Below are 16,590 nucleotides of genomic sequence, written 5' to 3' on the forward strand. Positions count from 1 at the left end.
GGAAAACCTTTTGTAAAAAATTAAAGAAAAAAAAAAAAGGAAAAAAAAAACAAAAAAACAAACAAAACAAAGGTGTTGAGACGGAGGCTATTACGCTTAGCAAACTGTCATGGAGCACCTACTGTGTGAGGGTCGCTGCATGAGGTGACTTGCTAATTTAGCTGATGCGGTTTTTCTTTCTCGTAGTGCTAGAAGGATGGCATGGAAACAGTTCTCTTCCCCTCCAGGAGAGTTTGTAGATTAAACGCTTCCTTCGCTCTAGGAAAGTGTTCGTGTTCTGTTGCTGGTGATTAAACTTTGAGTTGAATGGGCTGTAAAAATCTATTGTGCAGGAACAGGGAAGAGGATGGAGCTCGAGGGAAGAGGCGCTTTTTGGAGGGTGGAGAGTGGAGAGTTCTTTGAATGGAGGCAGAGAAGAGTCTGGGGCCCTGGGACAGCCAGGGCTGGGTTTCCTCTTGCAGACTATGGAAAAGAAGCGGCTCTGGCTCTGGCTCTGGCTGCTGTCAGTCCCAAGTCCCAGACGTGGCGGGTAAGTGATCAAAAGCCGCAGACCTGCCCTGGCTGGTTTGGCTCTGTGGCTAGAGCGTCGGCCTGTGGACTGACGGGTCCCAGGTTCGATTCCTGTCAAGGGCACATGCCTGGGTTGCGGGCTCCATCCCCAGTAGGGGATGTGCAGGAGGCAGCCGATCAATGATTCTCTCTCATCATTGGTGTTTCTATCTCTCCCTCCCTCTCCCTTCCTCTCTAAAATCAATACAAATAAATTAAAACAAAAAACCGGAGGAACCACTCCAACAGGTGACTGCTTCAGACATTCACTATCCCTGGAGGGCCTCCTGCCTTGCTTGTAATATAATGTGAGACCACAAAGCTTGAAGCTTCCCAGCAGGGGAGGACAAGGGAAGGTGAAGTGAAAGTAATTTATCACAATTAAGGAAACGTGCTATTTTGTATACATTCCTACATGTGAGGATGAGATTCATACCTGGATAACCCAGGATTCTCTCCTTATTTTCAGGTCAACTGATTAGCAACTTAATTTTATCTACAACCTTAATTCCCCTTTGCTATGCAACCTAGCAGGTTCTGGGAATTATGTGGACATCTTTGGGGGGAGGCATTATTCTGCCTACCACACCTACTTTATCAGCAGGGTGAGGTCTGAGCCTGAAGATGAACACTGGACAACGCAGAACAACCACTGTATCCTTTTATAGTATCTACTTGGGATACTATAAAGGAGGAAAGGCCTTTTAAAAGGAGGCAAGGGATTAAAAAATCACAAAGATCAATAAAAGCTGCCCAGCCTCAATGGCTCAGTGGTTGAGCGTTGACCTATGAACCAGGAGGTCACGGTTCCATTTCCGGTCAGGGCACATGCCTGGGTTGTGGGCTTGAACCCCCAGTGTGGGGCGTGCAGGAAGCAGTCAATCAAGGTTCTTTCTCATCATTGATGTTTCTCTCTCTCTCCCTCTCCCTTCTTCTCTGAAATCAATAAAAATACAGTTTTTAAAAAAGATCAATAAAAGCAGGCAATGAACTTGTTCGAGGAGAAAGAGAGAGAGATAAAATAAAGCCAGAAGTGTCTGTATGTGGGGTGGGAGTCAAAAGGAGGAGGAGAAGTGAATGAGGAATGAGCAGGCAAGAGTTGCTTATCTTAGGCTTCTGTCTGGAGCCATTAGAGAAATGGGGGTCCTCTGGAAGAAGGGTCATGGAGCAGGGCCGCAGCAGCAGCAGCCCCAACTGTAGCTCAGTCACTCTCAGGATGGTGAAGAGACAGCTACCAGGACTAGCCTGAACCAGAGGAACATTCTGGGGGCAATACCTCTGTGGTCTTTGGGGATAAGTACTCAACCATGAACCTGGAGGTGTGAATTCTGGTCCAGGTTTTTACCACCTTGAGTAAGTCATGCCCCAGGTGGGCCTTGGTCCCTTCATCAGTAAATGAAGGCGCTGGGCGGCATGACGGCAAGGCTTCATTTGAATGGCCTGGTAGCGCTTGTTGGATGTCCAGGACATTGGTTAGTACGGCCCTTTGCTGGGACACACACCAGGCAGGCAGGGCTGTGTGGATGATGTGAAAGCTTCTTGATCCTGGTTCCCATGAGACCTTGTTCTGTAGAAGGAGCCTCATGGGCACGGCTGTCCTCTGGACTTCAGTGCTCAGAGTTGCTTACTCTTTGTAACCCACTCAGCTCTCTCTGTCAGATGAGCCCTTGTTCCCGGCTGGAGCACTGTTCTGGGGGGTGTGAGCCTTGACAAAGGTGCGGGACAACATGAAGTCTAACTGGCCCCTTGGCCAGGCCACCCTGTTACCCCCTCCCCCCCATCCCCACCCCGCCCCTTTACTGGGCTGCCTATCCTCACCACCATGGCTCCAAACCTTGTTCTTCCTCAGGGACTGGGGGTAGGCATCTATGTCTTAGAGCCCTGGCGTCAGTGTTGGGAGATGGGGGCTGGGTCGGGGCTGGGGTCTGAGGCCGAGTGCCAGCGGTGGTGTGCAGACATGAGGGAAGGCCACCGTGGTGCTGTGCACGGGGCCATGGCTCTGAGAGGGGAGTGCTCAGGGAGAGCAAAGCTTTGAGACCCAGACTGTAGCTCAGTTGAGGGAGACATGGCATGGACTTTTACCACACAAGTTTATTTAAATAAAAGTGAACACATACACAGGCTGGGTGGCCCAAGGAGGCAGGGGTGGGGAGGTGGGGGGATGGGAGGCAGACGTACAGGAGGGTCAGGGCAGAGTCTGTGTGGTATGAACGGGCTGCGGAGGGAGTGGCTGGGGGCCTCGGGGCAGTGTTGGGCTTTGGGGCTGGGGAAAGGGGCCCAGGGTGGGTGAGTCTGGTGCCAGGGGGTCATTTTCATCCCTCGCATGCTCCCCTCCCTCTCCCTGACCACCGAGGCCTAAGGCACCCTCTCCTCAGTCCCCCTCTCCCTCTCCTGACATCAGCCTTCCCTCAACTACTGGGGAGTCAAAAGACAAAATAAATAAGAATTGTGAGTCCTGCCATGGCCCGGCAATGGGGAAGGGAAGCCAAGCCAGGCACACTGCCCTGGAGCCCGTGCTGTGAGCCCTGGGAAAAGAACAGGTAAAGTGCAAGGAAAATCCAGTAAGTAAAAATATACCAATGACTTTGTCAAATATACAGCTGCTGGCTGTCAGGGGAGCAGGCGGCTGGCGGGGGCGGGTGGCACAGCACCCTGGGAAGTGTTGGCCGAAACAGCATAGAGACAACGGAAATAAATAGGGGTGGGGAATGGGCAGGGGTCCCACCCACTGGCCAGTGCGGGCCTCTGCCTGCCCATCTGCCCCAACCCCTCCAGCCCCCTCGCCTGACTCCCCAATGCTGCGGCACTGACACAAAGCACCCGGCCGACGCTCTAAGGAAAGGATTATAATGTGGGGGTGGGCGTGGGGTAGGGGGCGTGCAGTCAGCCAGGGCTGGAGCCGCCCTCAGTACTCGTCCTGTTCTTCTTGTTGGTGTTCCTCAATCTCGTCGTCCTCAGGGGGTGCAAAGCCTTCCTGGAGGTGGGAAGAGAGAGGACAGGGTGAGCCAGGCAGGCAGGCGGAGGTGTGGATTGTATAGGTAGCTGGGGAGCAAGGTTCCAGTCCTTTCCCTGCTAACGCTCTCTGTGACCTGGGGCTTGTGACTGCAGCTCGCTGTCCTCACCGTCCATGTTCTCCAAGGCTCCTTCGGGTCCTGTCTCTTCCAGTCTTAGGCCAGGCGGGATGGGGGAGGGCCCAGGGGACCTGGGACATTCGCGGGTGAAGGCAGGGCTCACCTCGGTGGCATAGAGAATGCCAATGATGCCCGCGATGACGGGGCTGTTCTCGCTCTCGTGTTCCTGGCAGATGAGCTCGATGTCCCGGAGTTTGCTGAAGTAGAAGTCACGCTCCTTCTCCAGCCCATCCACGGTCAGCTTCAAATCCAATAGCTGCGTGGGCGAAGGTGGGGTTCCAGCCGCAGGTCCCGCCTCAGGCTCCCCTTCCCACCCTGACACCCGCGGGCCTGGCTGTGGAGGCAGGGTTGTCTCAGCTACCCCCGCCCACCCCACTCACCTGCTGGTTAAGTTCAAGAATTTGGGCATCAGTCTCATGGCCACCGTTTCGGGCCGATGGGGGATTCTTCCGGAGGATGCAGGGTGGGGCCACGTTGCTCAGCCGGCCGGAGGTCTGCATGTTTTTGGGGCCTGTGGGGGACGTCCTCTGTGGAACTGCGCAGAGGAGGAAATTCGGAGGGGCCATGTGAGCCCAGAGCCCCCGTGGCAGGAGACGGCCTGGTGTGACGAGTGTGCGGCAGGCCCCTGCTAAAGGCAGGTGCTCTGCCCTCCTCTCCTCTCCCACTCGGGGGCTCTACATCTAGGCCTCACGCCACGGCCACACATGACACCATAGCAGCTGGGCAGCCCTTTGCAAGCCTGGGAGAGCAGGGACTACAGGGAGCTGAGGCAGGTGAGGTGTGGGAGGGAGGAGAGCTGGCGGAGGGAGACATGAGGGAAACAGGGTTAGGGAACTGGGGAAGTGGGGCTGGGAGGGTTGGCGCCTCTTGTACTGACAGCTGAAGCCCGAGGGAAAGCAGCTGGGGCAGGGTCTCGATCTAGCTCTCCTGGCAGCCCAAAGCCACTCTCCATATGGGTGACCTCAGAGTCTCGGGACTGGAGGACAGAAAAGACACCTGCCCTGCCCCTCCCGCTGCCTGCCCCGGGACAAGCATGCTGTGGCTCTTGTTCTCTAGCTGGGCAGCTCCCTAGGCAGAGCCGCTGCTTCTAACGCAAAGCAAGCAGGTGAGGGGGCCAGGCCCAGGCGGGGCAGCAGCGCAAACAGGAGGGCTCTGCTATGACGGGTTCAGATGCGGGCTGGGGCCGCTCCGCTCCCCTTCTCTCCCGACCCTCCCGTCCCCCAAAGGCCCTATGCTTCTTTCCCTTCTTCTCTAGAACCCCGACAAAGCCTTGTTTCCAGAGGCTTGTCTCTTGAGGACTTAGGACTATGGGCCTGTGGAATGGGGGAAGATATGACCACGCCTGGCAGAGTCCCGTCCCCGGCGTCCAGGGGGCAAGAGGATGTGGAGTGCAGGCACCAGGCCCTTGGCCGGGATGGACCTGGACGGAGGAACCATGCCACGTGCTGCCCCGTCATCTCGAGGCAAACCTGTCAGCTCCTGCTGCAGAGGGAAGGGCCTGGGCCTCCCACCGCCGCTGCCACCTTGGCTGGGGCCAGTGGCTCTCCTTCTGTGGCGTCTTTGGAGCCCTCTCCTCCCTGCCGTGACTCCCCCTGGTCTAAGGGGGCAGCAGGCGGCGTCATCTGAACTCCGTGATAACAGTCTCCTCTAGGCGGGCAGGGCCGGGCGGGCGAGTGGCCCAGGAGGCGCTCCTGGCTGGCCCGGCCCCACACACTCCCTCCCCCAGCATGTTACCTGCTGTGCCAATGAGTTTCTTGGATTTGTTGAAGATCTGATCACCTGGGTTAGGAGGTGGCGCTACGTCCTGGCCCTGCCGCGCCAGCAGAGGGTTGTATTCCTTTCCATCATAGTTTGCGTCAAAGAATTTCTTAAACCACTGAATAAACTCAAAATTATCTTGGAATTTTCCTTTCACTAATTTCTCTACAGGAATTATCTGAAACAGACCACATAAGCAGAGAACTTTAGCCACCTGCATGGAGGGCTGCCTTCCTCTGTGAGGGCCCGCTCTCAGGAGAGCCAGCCCCTGGCTGCAGTGGCTGCCAGCTCTGTCACCTGCCCCTCCCATGGCGCCAGGACACAGGAGAAACTGGGTGGGGGGAGTGCCGTGGTGCTGCTGCCTCCATGTGGGGTGGGGGCTGCTGGAGCCAAGGGCCTGGGGCCATCGAGGCAGTAGAGTGAGCAAAAGCCTTTTCTTGGGCCCTAGGGAAGGAATGATAGGAGTACCAAGCCTCAATGGGTGGATATGGTCCAGAGAGGAGGAAGGGGCAGGAATGTCATTAGGATGGGATGGGAAGAATGTGGGGTTTTCCACTGTGCCTTGAGCTGGGGGACATTCCCTCGGAGAGTAGGGGGTGGAGAGAGGCGCAGATGGAATGGCCCTTTGCCCTGTTGGCGGGCCACCTTCTTCCCCAAGTCACACAGCTCCTCAGGGCCCCGGGGGGCACAGGCACCTACTTTGTCAACACCCATCTTCTTAAAAGCGGCTTGCAGCACCTTGAAGTTCTGGATGTACTCGTGCTCTAGCTTGGCCTGGAACTTCACCTTCCTCAGGTGCACGCAGCCAGGGAAGAGCATGTCCATGAACTGGCAGTAGGCTGCCCCTGAGGAGAAGCAGGGCTGACCGAGGGTCCAGGCCGCTCCCCCGCCGAGGCTGCTTGCTTCTCTTTCAGCCAGCCCCTCTGCCGGCCTACTCCCCCAAACCACCCAGCTCCTCTTTTCTCTCCTTGTTCTGGGGCATGGCCAGTCCTACTCGCAGGATAGACGCTGCCAGAATCCCCCAGCGTTCCAAGAATAAGAGCAATTACTATTTATTGATGCAATTATGTGCCAGCACCATAGCAAACACTACATTATGTAATCTAATCTAACAGTTATCCTAGTGAGATAGGTGATATAATCTCCATTTTACAGATGGGAAAACTGAGGCCTAGAAAGGTGTAGTGATTGCCCAGGGTGCACTACAAGAAGAGCTGAGGTTTGGACCCAGAGTGGCTAGGCTGGCCCTTCTGCTGTCAGCCTCTGGCTTCACTGCCTGTGCCATTGCCCCGCCCCTCCTGCTCTTCCCCATCCATGGAGGCCCTTCAGCTCCAAACACTGACTAGTTCAGTGCTCTGCAGCTCTCCTCCTAAACCCTAATTACAAGTTACAGTCTCTGCTGTGTCTGTTTTGCCTCCCACCTCCCCTCCAGCAGGGCCCACTTCCCCCTCCCAGCCTCCTACCTGAACAGAGCTGTTCTATCTTGGTATAGTTGAGGTGCAGGGAGTCATTGACCCACGCAAGCATATCATGGCGACTCAGATTCTCACTGGTCACGGATGTGGAGTACACATTGACGGCCATACCCCAGCTGCAAAGAATGAAGAGAGGCAAGGTCAGCACCAGGGGCCCGTGCTGCTCTTTAGCTGTTAGGAGAGCAGGCGTGGGATGATCCCTGGGGAATGAGAGCTGTCTTCCTCCAGACAGCCTTGCATTTTCCCTCCTGGAGAGGGGACCTCTTCATTCTTTAAACATCTAATGAGCATCTCCTATATGCTAGAGGCGTGTTGAGAACGGGTGCAACAAAGTTAAGATGTGGTCACTCCTTCAAGGAGTTTACAGACAGGCAAATCCCCACACATCAGGGCACATGCTAAGTTCAGGGACGGCACAAAGCAGGGAGGGACCGCTTCTGCTTGGCAGGCCAGCAAAGGCTTCCAAGCGGAGATGTGGAGTGGAAGGAGTAGGAATTTTCCAAACATACAAAGGGATGTAGAAGGCACTGCATGAACAAAGGCATGGCTTATTCCAGGGCTCCCAGTTGCTTGGCGGAGCTGGGGAGCAGGCTCATGTTGAGCACGGCACAGCGTGATTGGCAGGGATCACGAAGGACTTTGTTTACGGGAGGAGGAGTCTGACCTCCAATGGGAAGGTGTTTAAGCAGACACTGTCCTGGCCAGATTGTGTTTTAGAAAGCCAGCTAACCTTTGCCTGACCAGATTCCATATTCCTGTGGGGCCTGTGGCGTGTGGCCTGCTGGCTGACCCAGGGGCACCTACATTCTGCTTGTCCAGAACCTTAAGACATGCTGCTGGCCCTGGCTGGTTTTGCTCAGTGGATAGAGAGCATCAGCCTGTGGACTGAAGGGTCCCGGGTTCAATTCCACTCAAGGGCATATGCTCCGGTTGCGGGCTCGATCCCAGGTGGGGGCCTGCAGGAGGCAGCCGATCAATGATTTTCTCCATCATTGACGTTTCTATCTCTCTCTCCCTCTCCCTTCCTCTCTGAAATCAATAAAAAAAATATATATTTTTAAAAAAGACATGCTTCTGCTCCTGTATTCATTATCCCCATGAATGTCACCACCAGTCACCCAGTCACCAGGCTAGATAGCCCACTCCCCCTCATCCTCATATTGAATCAAGTCCTGCAACTCTGCCCTCCCAATGGCCCTGATCTTCTCCATCTCTCCTGCCACCTTGGGGTTTATGTGGACATTCTCTGGCCAAGGCCAGCAGAAGCCTCCTGGAAGGCCTTCCAGCCTCCGGTCTCCCCCAGACCCCCCTGACACTACTGCAGTCAGAACCTACCTAAACGCAGCCCTGGCCACATCACTCTTAGCTTAAAGCCCTGGCAATCAGCAGTCACAGAGGAGACACCCATTGGCAAAATTTGCCTTGCAGACTTGAACTCTAGCACTCACAGTGCTGGAAACATTTTTGAATTAGTGCCCGTTATTTTAAAGTTGGGATGCGTCACGCAAACAATTCGGGACTTCTGGCCTCTTATAGCGATCCTGGGCCTGTGCTCCCTGCACAGAACCTATGTTGGAGCTGAGCAGAGCAGGTGGAAGCCCCTCCCCCAATCTCCCAGCAAAGGCCAAGTGCCAGCTGTTAGCACTGACATGCACTGTGAAGGGAAGAGGGAAATATTTCTTGTAACTAGATTTTATCAGAAACGGAGAAACAGAAGATAGACGGAAGGACTATGTACTCAGGATTGTGACAGTGCGTAGTTCTGGAGTGAAGAATATTCCTCTAGGCTTAATATGCAAAGTGTCCCTGAAGGAAGAATGCACCCAGCCCTCTTTCCTGTCCAGACCTATTCTGCTGCTTTATCAGGTCTGGTCTGGAACCAAAAGGGAATGACACATAGCCATGCACTCCCAAGGCTTTGCACTGGGATAGGACCTGAGCTTCTCCTGCAGACTTGCCAATAGGCTGGAGTGAAGCCCAAGTCATGCGTGTGCGTGTATATGTGAATAACTATCCATATTATATGTAACTATTCTATTTATTATCTATTATATAGTATCATACATAATAGACCATATGTTATGTATATAACTATATAAAATACTATCCTATATAATAAAAGCCTAATATGCTAAGTGTCCAGTCGACTGGTCAGCTGTTCAACCAATCAAAACGTAATATGCTAATGATATGCTAAGGCCACTCAACCGTTCCCTATGACGTGCACTGACCACCAGGGGGCAGACGCTCTGACCAGTAGGTTAGCTTGCTGCTGGGGTCCAGCAGATCAGGACTGAGGGAGATGAGCCGGACACACCCTGGAGCCCTCCCATGGTCTCTCCCCGGCTGGCCAACCTCCTGTGTCCCTCCCTGGCCCCGATTGTGCACTGGTGGGGTCCCTCGGCCTGGCCTGTGCCCTTTCACAATCCATGACCCCTGGGGGAATGTCGGAGAGCCAGTTTCGGCCCGGTCCGCAGGCCAGGACAAGCGACCCCACTGGTGTACAAATTCATGCACTGGGCCTCTAGTATAATATAATACATCATGTAGAATATATAGTATATCATATATATTTATACATATGTATACATATACATATATTACATATATGTAATTTTAAAAAACACTGCAGGTGATACTGGTGCCCAAGCAGACCAGGGATTAGAACCACAGTCCTCATCTGATACTAGGATCAGTGCCCTTGCCTCCACTCAGGACTGCTTCAGGGTCTCCAAGTGATGCCACCCCTGCCCTGACTGGGTCCATTTTGGCTCAGAAGAATTCCTCCAAGGCACCAGGGGTCTCAGCAAGGATTCTCTGTCACACTTGTTCAAAGGTCACTAAGAAAGCAGTTCCCTTACCCCTCATATGACAGGGACGGCCGGGTGCCCTCTTAATTTTCCTCTCCAAATCTTACAGATTTGGCCCTGTAAATACAGTACAACTAAATCATGGCCAGCAGGTGGCACCCAGGTCCTGAGCAAAGACTCCTTTAAAAGTTTCCTCATCCTCCAACCCCCCTCTCCCTAGCTTCATTTAGAAAAGGAGGGCCCCTAAATTTGATCTGGTTCCCCATGGAGGAGCCTGTCTGGGTCAAAAGCTGGTAGTGCCAGGGCAGGGGGGTGATGGAGTGCTTATTCCTGGCCAGCTCTAAGAAGGGCTGGACCACAGGAATGGCTTAGGATTGTGTCTTCTCTAAGATTCGGGACTAAACTAACCCAACTTCCCTATTCCCCAAAGTCACATGTTAAACTTATCCACGGGTCCAACTTTTTTTATTCGGGGCTGACTCATGCCTAGACTCAAATCAGACCAGCTTCCAGGGGCAGAGGTATATAAAGCATTTGCTCAAGCATCTGGCCCTAAGTGGACCAGTCGCCTCCCATTAGAGTGGAGACATAGTCTGAGAAAACTCTGAGGTTAACATACTCCTTAGCAAGGGCTTCTTCACTTTCCCTGAGATAATAGTAGGCCAGAGGGGGGAGGCTCTGTTCCAGGGCTAAATAGTGGGGTCTTCCAACCCAGTCCCCATGTTTCTACCATATTCTTTGGCACATGGTGACTGCCACAAGAAACAACCCCAATTTGGTTGACATGTCATCCTCTAGGGCCCTTGAAATACCGTTCAGGATTAGACAGAGGACGTGACCTTGGGGAAAGCCTGCTCTGCAGGGTCTGGACTCCTGCTCCCAGGGGTGCAGTCATGGGACAGAAAGGTTGAGGAGGTTTAATCTGGTGATTTTGCTAAATCATTTCCTAAGCTAGGGTCACGATTCATTGACTGACAGAAAGGCTGTGTTAGCTCTCATCAGGAGGGGTGGAGCGGACGGTCATTCTGCCTTAGGCCTTGCAAATGGTCATCTTGACCAAATCTCATCCCACAGCCGGAAGAGTTTTGAGAGATCATCCAGTTCCTTCCCAGATACTTAGGACTGCACATAGATCTAGGTCTTTATATTCCTAAAGCATAACCAAGTCTGCATAACTCTGAAATTTCACATGTAATATTTAAGAACCTTGTCACCAGACCAAATCTAATTTTGGCTTTTTGTTTTTCAGTCTTCAGTGGAAATCTGTCTTCTACAAATATATCTTGAAGATAATTCAGGGCCCCACAGTCTTCTTTAATTCTCTGGTCCCTAGAGGAGCCCTCTGACGTTCCCAGGCCTCTACCCTCTGCCCAGCATGGCAATGAAAGACACACCAGGTCTTTCCCTCCTGCAGTGGGTGCTGGGCGTGCTGCCAGCAGGCTCTAGAGGATGCTGCTTAAAGAATACTGGGTCTCCAGTCAGACCACTTTAGTTTCAATCCTGGCTCTACCCAATCCTAGCTGTTTGACATTGGGCCTCAGTTTCCTCATCTATAAAATGGGAACAGTAACAGTTCCCACCTCCTAGAGCTGATATGAAGATTAACTGAGCCATGTATACAAAGTGCTGAGCAGAGCCTGCACACAGTAACACCAGGTAAGTGTTATCAGCGTTACTGGGGCAGGCAGCGAGAAATCAAGGCACTTGTTTGAGAAGCAGGCGCCCAATGCACATGAGCTTCGGGTGTCCAAGATGCCAGTCCAGGGGGGACTGCACACTGTGCTTTTCTCTGTCCCTTCGACCTGGAAAGAGCCACCTGGGCTTCCTAAAGGTTGGCCTATGACCACGATACCACCCCAACTCCAGATTTTTCTTAGATTCTGCTTTGTAGATGCCATCCTACCGGCCAGGAAAACTGGAACAGATGCTGTGGGATCAGAAGAGAGAGAACTCTGCGGAGTCTGACAAATGTTTCCTGCTCCTGACATGGGCCTATGCCCATTGTCACTGGGCTACCCCTTCCGTCCAGGCCCAGGGGAGCTAAAGTCACCTGTTTGGAAAATCTGCGATATTGCTCTCCCTTGCCCCCTGGGATCAGACATCAGGTTATTCTGGGGTTACATGGAGGCAATATGTGCAGGCAGGGATGAAGGGTGCTGAGGGACTGGGGGAGTCTGGCTAGCGGGTCACAAAGCCCTGGCAGACCCAGCCAATCACCTTCTTCTCATGGCTGAGCAAAGACCTGACTCATAGGGAGGCTCGGCCTCTCAGAGCTGAAGTAGTCAAAGGTAGAGATGGGGCAGGTGGAGTAGTCCGGGCTGCCAGGGAACCAGTATGTGCTCACACAGCCGATCAGGACTGGGAGCTGGATGGTGTAGGTTCAGACAAGGACTGGAGCTTCTCCAGGGTTCTGTTCTCAGAACACTTTTAGGTCATGTAGCTCTTCCTTAAGACCCTGAATCCCATTGAGGCCCCAGCCACTGGAGTCCCGGACGTGACTTGCTGAACGATGATCTGAACTCCTAACGAGGCTTCCTCCAAGCTGGTTTGGATGTTGCTGCCAGACCCCTTGTAGCTGCTGCCCAGGGAAGGAGACCTTTGGGGAGTTCTGGCCAGACTGCTCTGTCTCCATCTCCAAGCGTTAGTGGAAACCCAGGAGGGGAGTAAACAGAACTCATCACTCGCTACCATTAACCCATTTCAGTAGGGTCCATCTAGGTGGGCAGAGAGACCGGTAAGCCTTTCTTCCTAAAGGTTCTCCACTGGAGATCTTCCAGTTCCTCAAACATCTGCTTAAGTCAATGGACTCCAGGCTGGGAGCGTCCATTGATCCAAGGCGACCAGCAGCAGCCTCCTGGAAGCCGTGCCTGGGTGAAGCGAGGTGTCCTGGCAGAAGAGGTGGCTTGGCTGGCTGCAGGCTCTGCCGCTCACACTCACGGCCTGAGAGACCTTGAGCAAGTGGTTTGATATCTCCAAGCCCAGTTTTCAGGTCTGAGAATCAGAGCGATGACAACTACTGAGCACGGGGATGTTGGGAGGTTAATGAGTGACCCTGTGTATGGGAACCAGAGGTTCAACACCACCCTGACTTTGGGGACTGAGCAACCTGTACAGCAGGCAGAGAATGACTAGCATATTTGACTCACATTCTTTCCCGCACCCTGAACACACTCCCCACAGACCTCTGCTGTGGTCCTGAGCAGTGAGAGTAGGACAGGCTTGGCTTCTGGTTGTGGCCGCAAAGACAGAGCCAACACTTGGGAGTTATGCAGCCCATTTCTTTAACTAGCACTGGCTGAAGGCCCTGTACACAATATCTGTTCAGTAAATATTTGTTGAATGAATGGATGGATAAATGAATGGGAGAGGTTAAAGCACACTGTGGGGTTTCAAGTGATAGGGGGGCTCAGAAAGGATGGCTGTGTGGCCTCATTTCTTGTTTGTCGCCCTGAGGAGAAGGGAGGAGAGTGGAATGCTTGCTGCACTCTCTGGCCACACATCCAGACGCAGCTCGAAGCCTCTGGATCAGTGATGGCGAACCTTTTGAGCTCGGCGTGTCAGCATTTTGAAAAACCCTAACTTAACTCTGGTGCCGTGTCACATATAGAAATTTTTTGATATTTGCAACCATAGTAAAACAAAGACTTATATTTTGATATTTATTTTATATATTTAAATGCCATTTAACAAAGAAAAATCAACCAAAAAAATTAGTTCGCATGTCACTGACACGTGTGTCATAGGTTCGCCATCACTGCTCTGGATGCTCAGTGAGAGACTGAAAACAGCTCTTCCTCTGAGGCAAGTAAGAGAGGAACTACAAGGTGCTGCCAGGCTCCTCAGAGCAGGGCTTTAGGATGGTTCTGAGAACAGAACTTGTTAACCTGCTGGGAGGACTCCCGGGTCAGGACTGCCTCTCAGCCCAGCTCTGTGCACCCCCACAGGGTGGGGGAGCCCCTCTCCCGTGCCTGCTCTGGGGGGTGGTTGCTGGCCCATCTGCAGCTAGCCTGAGGAGAGAGAGGGAACAAGGCTGTGCCATGCTGGGAGAGAACATTCATTTCTATAGCCCTAAGGAGCCTGCTGTTTCCTTAAGGACGCTTCATGCTTCCAAAGCACGCTTGCTCCTCTGAGGCACAGGCCACTTTATTTTCCTTTAGAATGACGCTCCTTCAGACTGTCCGGCTCACAGCTCACAGCTGTCATCACGCAAAGTGGTACGTTCGCCCCTCCTCTGGAGCACCTGGATTCATCGCTGCTCAGCCTACTTTTCCTTGACCCAGGCTCAGCCCTTATCTGCTCTCATAGCTCCTCCCACTCACAGCCAATCCCTCTCAGAATCCTCTCTTTATTTCCTTGCCTTTTAGACAGACTGCTCATACAATCCCTTAACCTTTCCACCAGCAAGTCTATTCTGATGATGTCCAGAACAAACGTGACCATGTTCGGTGTTAGATTCTCTGTCCTCTCTCACACAGAATGCATGTCCTTCTGAACACCCCCAGGACTCTACCCTCCCTGCTGGCCCTGCAGTAGACAGTGGGCCCCGAAGTGGGGGCGAGCATGGGAGGGGTCCCAGAAGGCTTGCCTAACTTCAAACAGCTTCTCTCCTGGTCCACATGGTACCTGAAATCCCCACCGCCAATGGCGCTCTGTGGATTATAGCATTTGTCTCCAGAAAGCCTTAGATGTTATCTCAGTTTCGAATATGAGGAAGTAAAGGCTCTGGAATTAAGAGACTTGCTCAAGCTCAAGATCAACCACTGGCAGGCCAGAGCATGAACCCAGACCTCTGAACCCAAGCCCTACGCTCTTTCCGGACCATCACACCGTGCTAGGAAGAGCGATTCGATTTTGCACAGCTCCAGTGCATAACTCGCTCTGATTTAGGCCCTTGAGCATTATGAGAAGGGAAAGGACATTTCTTTTTTTAAATTTTTTTTATTTTATTGATTTTTTACAGAGAGGAAGGGAGAGGGATAGAGAGTTAGAAACATCCCTCAGCCGCCTCCTGCACATCTCCTACTAGGGATGTGCCCGCAAGCAAGGTACATGCCCTTGACCGGAATCGAACCTGGGACCTTTCAGTCCGCAGGCCGACGCTCTATCCACTGAGCCAAACCGGCCAGGGCGGGAAAGGACATTTCAAAGGTTTTCTTTATATTTCTCTCTCCCAATTGCAGCATTCCTTTCATCGCCATCAGCAAGTGTTTATTGGCCACTGACACAATGTGCTAACCACTCCATGAGGCCCCACGAGGACACAGGACCATTTTAAGGCATGGGTCTTGTCCTTAAAGAGCCTTTGTTTGAAGAAAGAAGAGTAATTCATAAAACAAGAGACCCCACAGACCAGAATATATAGGAGGCACTAACTGGTGAAAGTGCATGTGGCTTATCAGTGCTCCAGGAGAATAGAAAGGATGAGGGGGCTCAGTAGCAAGATGGCTTTGGGGGAAGTGGCCCCTAAATTGGGCCTTTAGAGATAACAGAACATCAGGAAGCCGTGAAGAGATGTAGGAAATCTGGGACATGGGAGACATGTTTATTATCACTTTTATTTTTAAAAATGAGCATGAAACCAATGATTAAATCTTAGAGGAATGTCAGGGATGCGATCAGGAAAGGAGGGGGGAGAGGCAGTGGTGTCTCAGGAGCCCAGGGAGGGACCAGTCTCAAGGAGGAGGTTCCCTACTCTGTTTAATGAAGTTACCAGACCTGAGATGGAGAAATGGTCATTAGATTGAGCAAGAACAAATGGAGAGACACTGAGTCACTTGCTGGAGGCTGAGGACAGAAGCTAGACCTGCAGAGAGCTATGAAGTCCAGGTCATGAGGGCGCTGAGGAGGGAAGTCAGGAGTGTCGCCTGCAGCATGGCAGGTGGATCGGAGAGTGACTGCCTGCAAGGTGGAGAACACCTTATGTCTTTTAGTAAAACTTTGAAGTGATACACAGATTTAACATAGGCTTGTGTTCTTTCTCTTGACGCCCCAGGCCTCCTCTTTAGAATCCAGATCCTATCCCTAAGTTCTAGATCTCCTCTGTCCAAGGAGGCTCGTGAGTAAACCTCACGGTCTTTCTAGATCTTCCTACAACACTGTGTAATGAAGAAAAAGAAAGAATGGGAAAACATTTAAATACAATGCCTTAAATAGGCTGAATGTTTTAAATATTCATTTACTATTCTGTGGTTAATCAGAACCTCTTTAGATCTTTGACATTTTTCTTTTGAAAAACTTTACTCTATTAAGGTAGGGTAGAATAGAAAAAATTATTACTGAAGAATTTAAGAGAGATAGAGTGTGTGTTGGAGTGTGTGTTCCAGGCACTGAGCCAGGCATGCGGCCTGTAAGAAGGAATGAGACCCAGTCTGGGCCCTTGAGGAATTCACCGACTAGGGTTGGAACTAGACAAGTGAAGAAAATAACTAAAGGGCGACATGTTACACTACAACCCCCAGATGCAGGAATGGCATGCGGCTTCCTGGGTCAGGGAAGGCTTTGTAGTTTGAGTTTGGTCTTGAAGGAGAAGCTTATCAAGCAAATTAAGATTCAAGAGGAAAGAGGAATGGACTTGGAGGAGGAAGAGAACTACAAATAGTTCACCCCAGAATGAATGTTGGGGACAGAAGGAGATGCAGTTAAAAAGGTAGATGGAGCCCAGCCGGGGTGACTCAGTGGTTGAGCATCGACCTATGAACCAGGAGGTCATGGTTCGATTCCTGGTCGGGACACATGCCCGGGTTTCAGGCTTGATCCCCAGTGGGGAATGTGCAGGAGGCAGCTGATCAGTGATTCTCTTTCATCATTGATGTTTTTCTCTCTTTCTCTCTCCCTTCCTCTCTGAAATCAATGAAATAAATTATATAT

At 52.1% G+C, this 16,590-nt stretch overlaps 1 protein-coding gene across 2 annotated transcripts; it reads right to left on the reverse strand.

Moving 5' to 3' along the window:
- Nucleotides 1–2,620: 2,620 nt before the first annotated feature.
- MAPRE3 (microtubule-associated protein, RP/EB family, member 3) lies at nt 2,621–7,029 on the reverse strand. 2 transcript variants are annotated; one of them, XM_005874883.2, is made up of 6 exons: nt 6,902–7,029; nt 6,138–6,283; nt 5,460–5,616; nt 4,061–4,215; nt 3,784–3,936; nt 2,621–3,523 (listed from the first exon to the last, which is right to left on the reverse strand). In XM_005874883.2, exons 1-6 carry the CDS (start codon nt 7,020–7,022, stop codon nt 3,455–3,457), a joined length of 801 nt encoding a protein of 266 aa, XP_005874945.1. In that variant the 5' UTR covers nt 7,023–7,029; the 3' UTR covers nt 2,621–3,454. The 2 variants fall into 2 exon arrangements, with proteins under 2 accessions (XP_005874945.1, XP_005874944.1); XM_005874882.2 differs by having other exon boundaries at nt 5,415–5,616.
- Nucleotides 7,030–16,590: the final 9,561 nt, after the last annotated feature.

The sequence above is a fragment of the Myotis brandtii genome, unplaced genomic scaffold (genome assembly GCF_000412655.1).
Source record: "Myotis brandtii unplaced genomic scaffold, ASM41265v1 scaffold454, whole genome shotgun sequence".
NCBI lineage: Eukaryota > Metazoa > Chordata > Mammalia > Chiroptera > Vespertilionidae > Myotis > Myotis brandtii.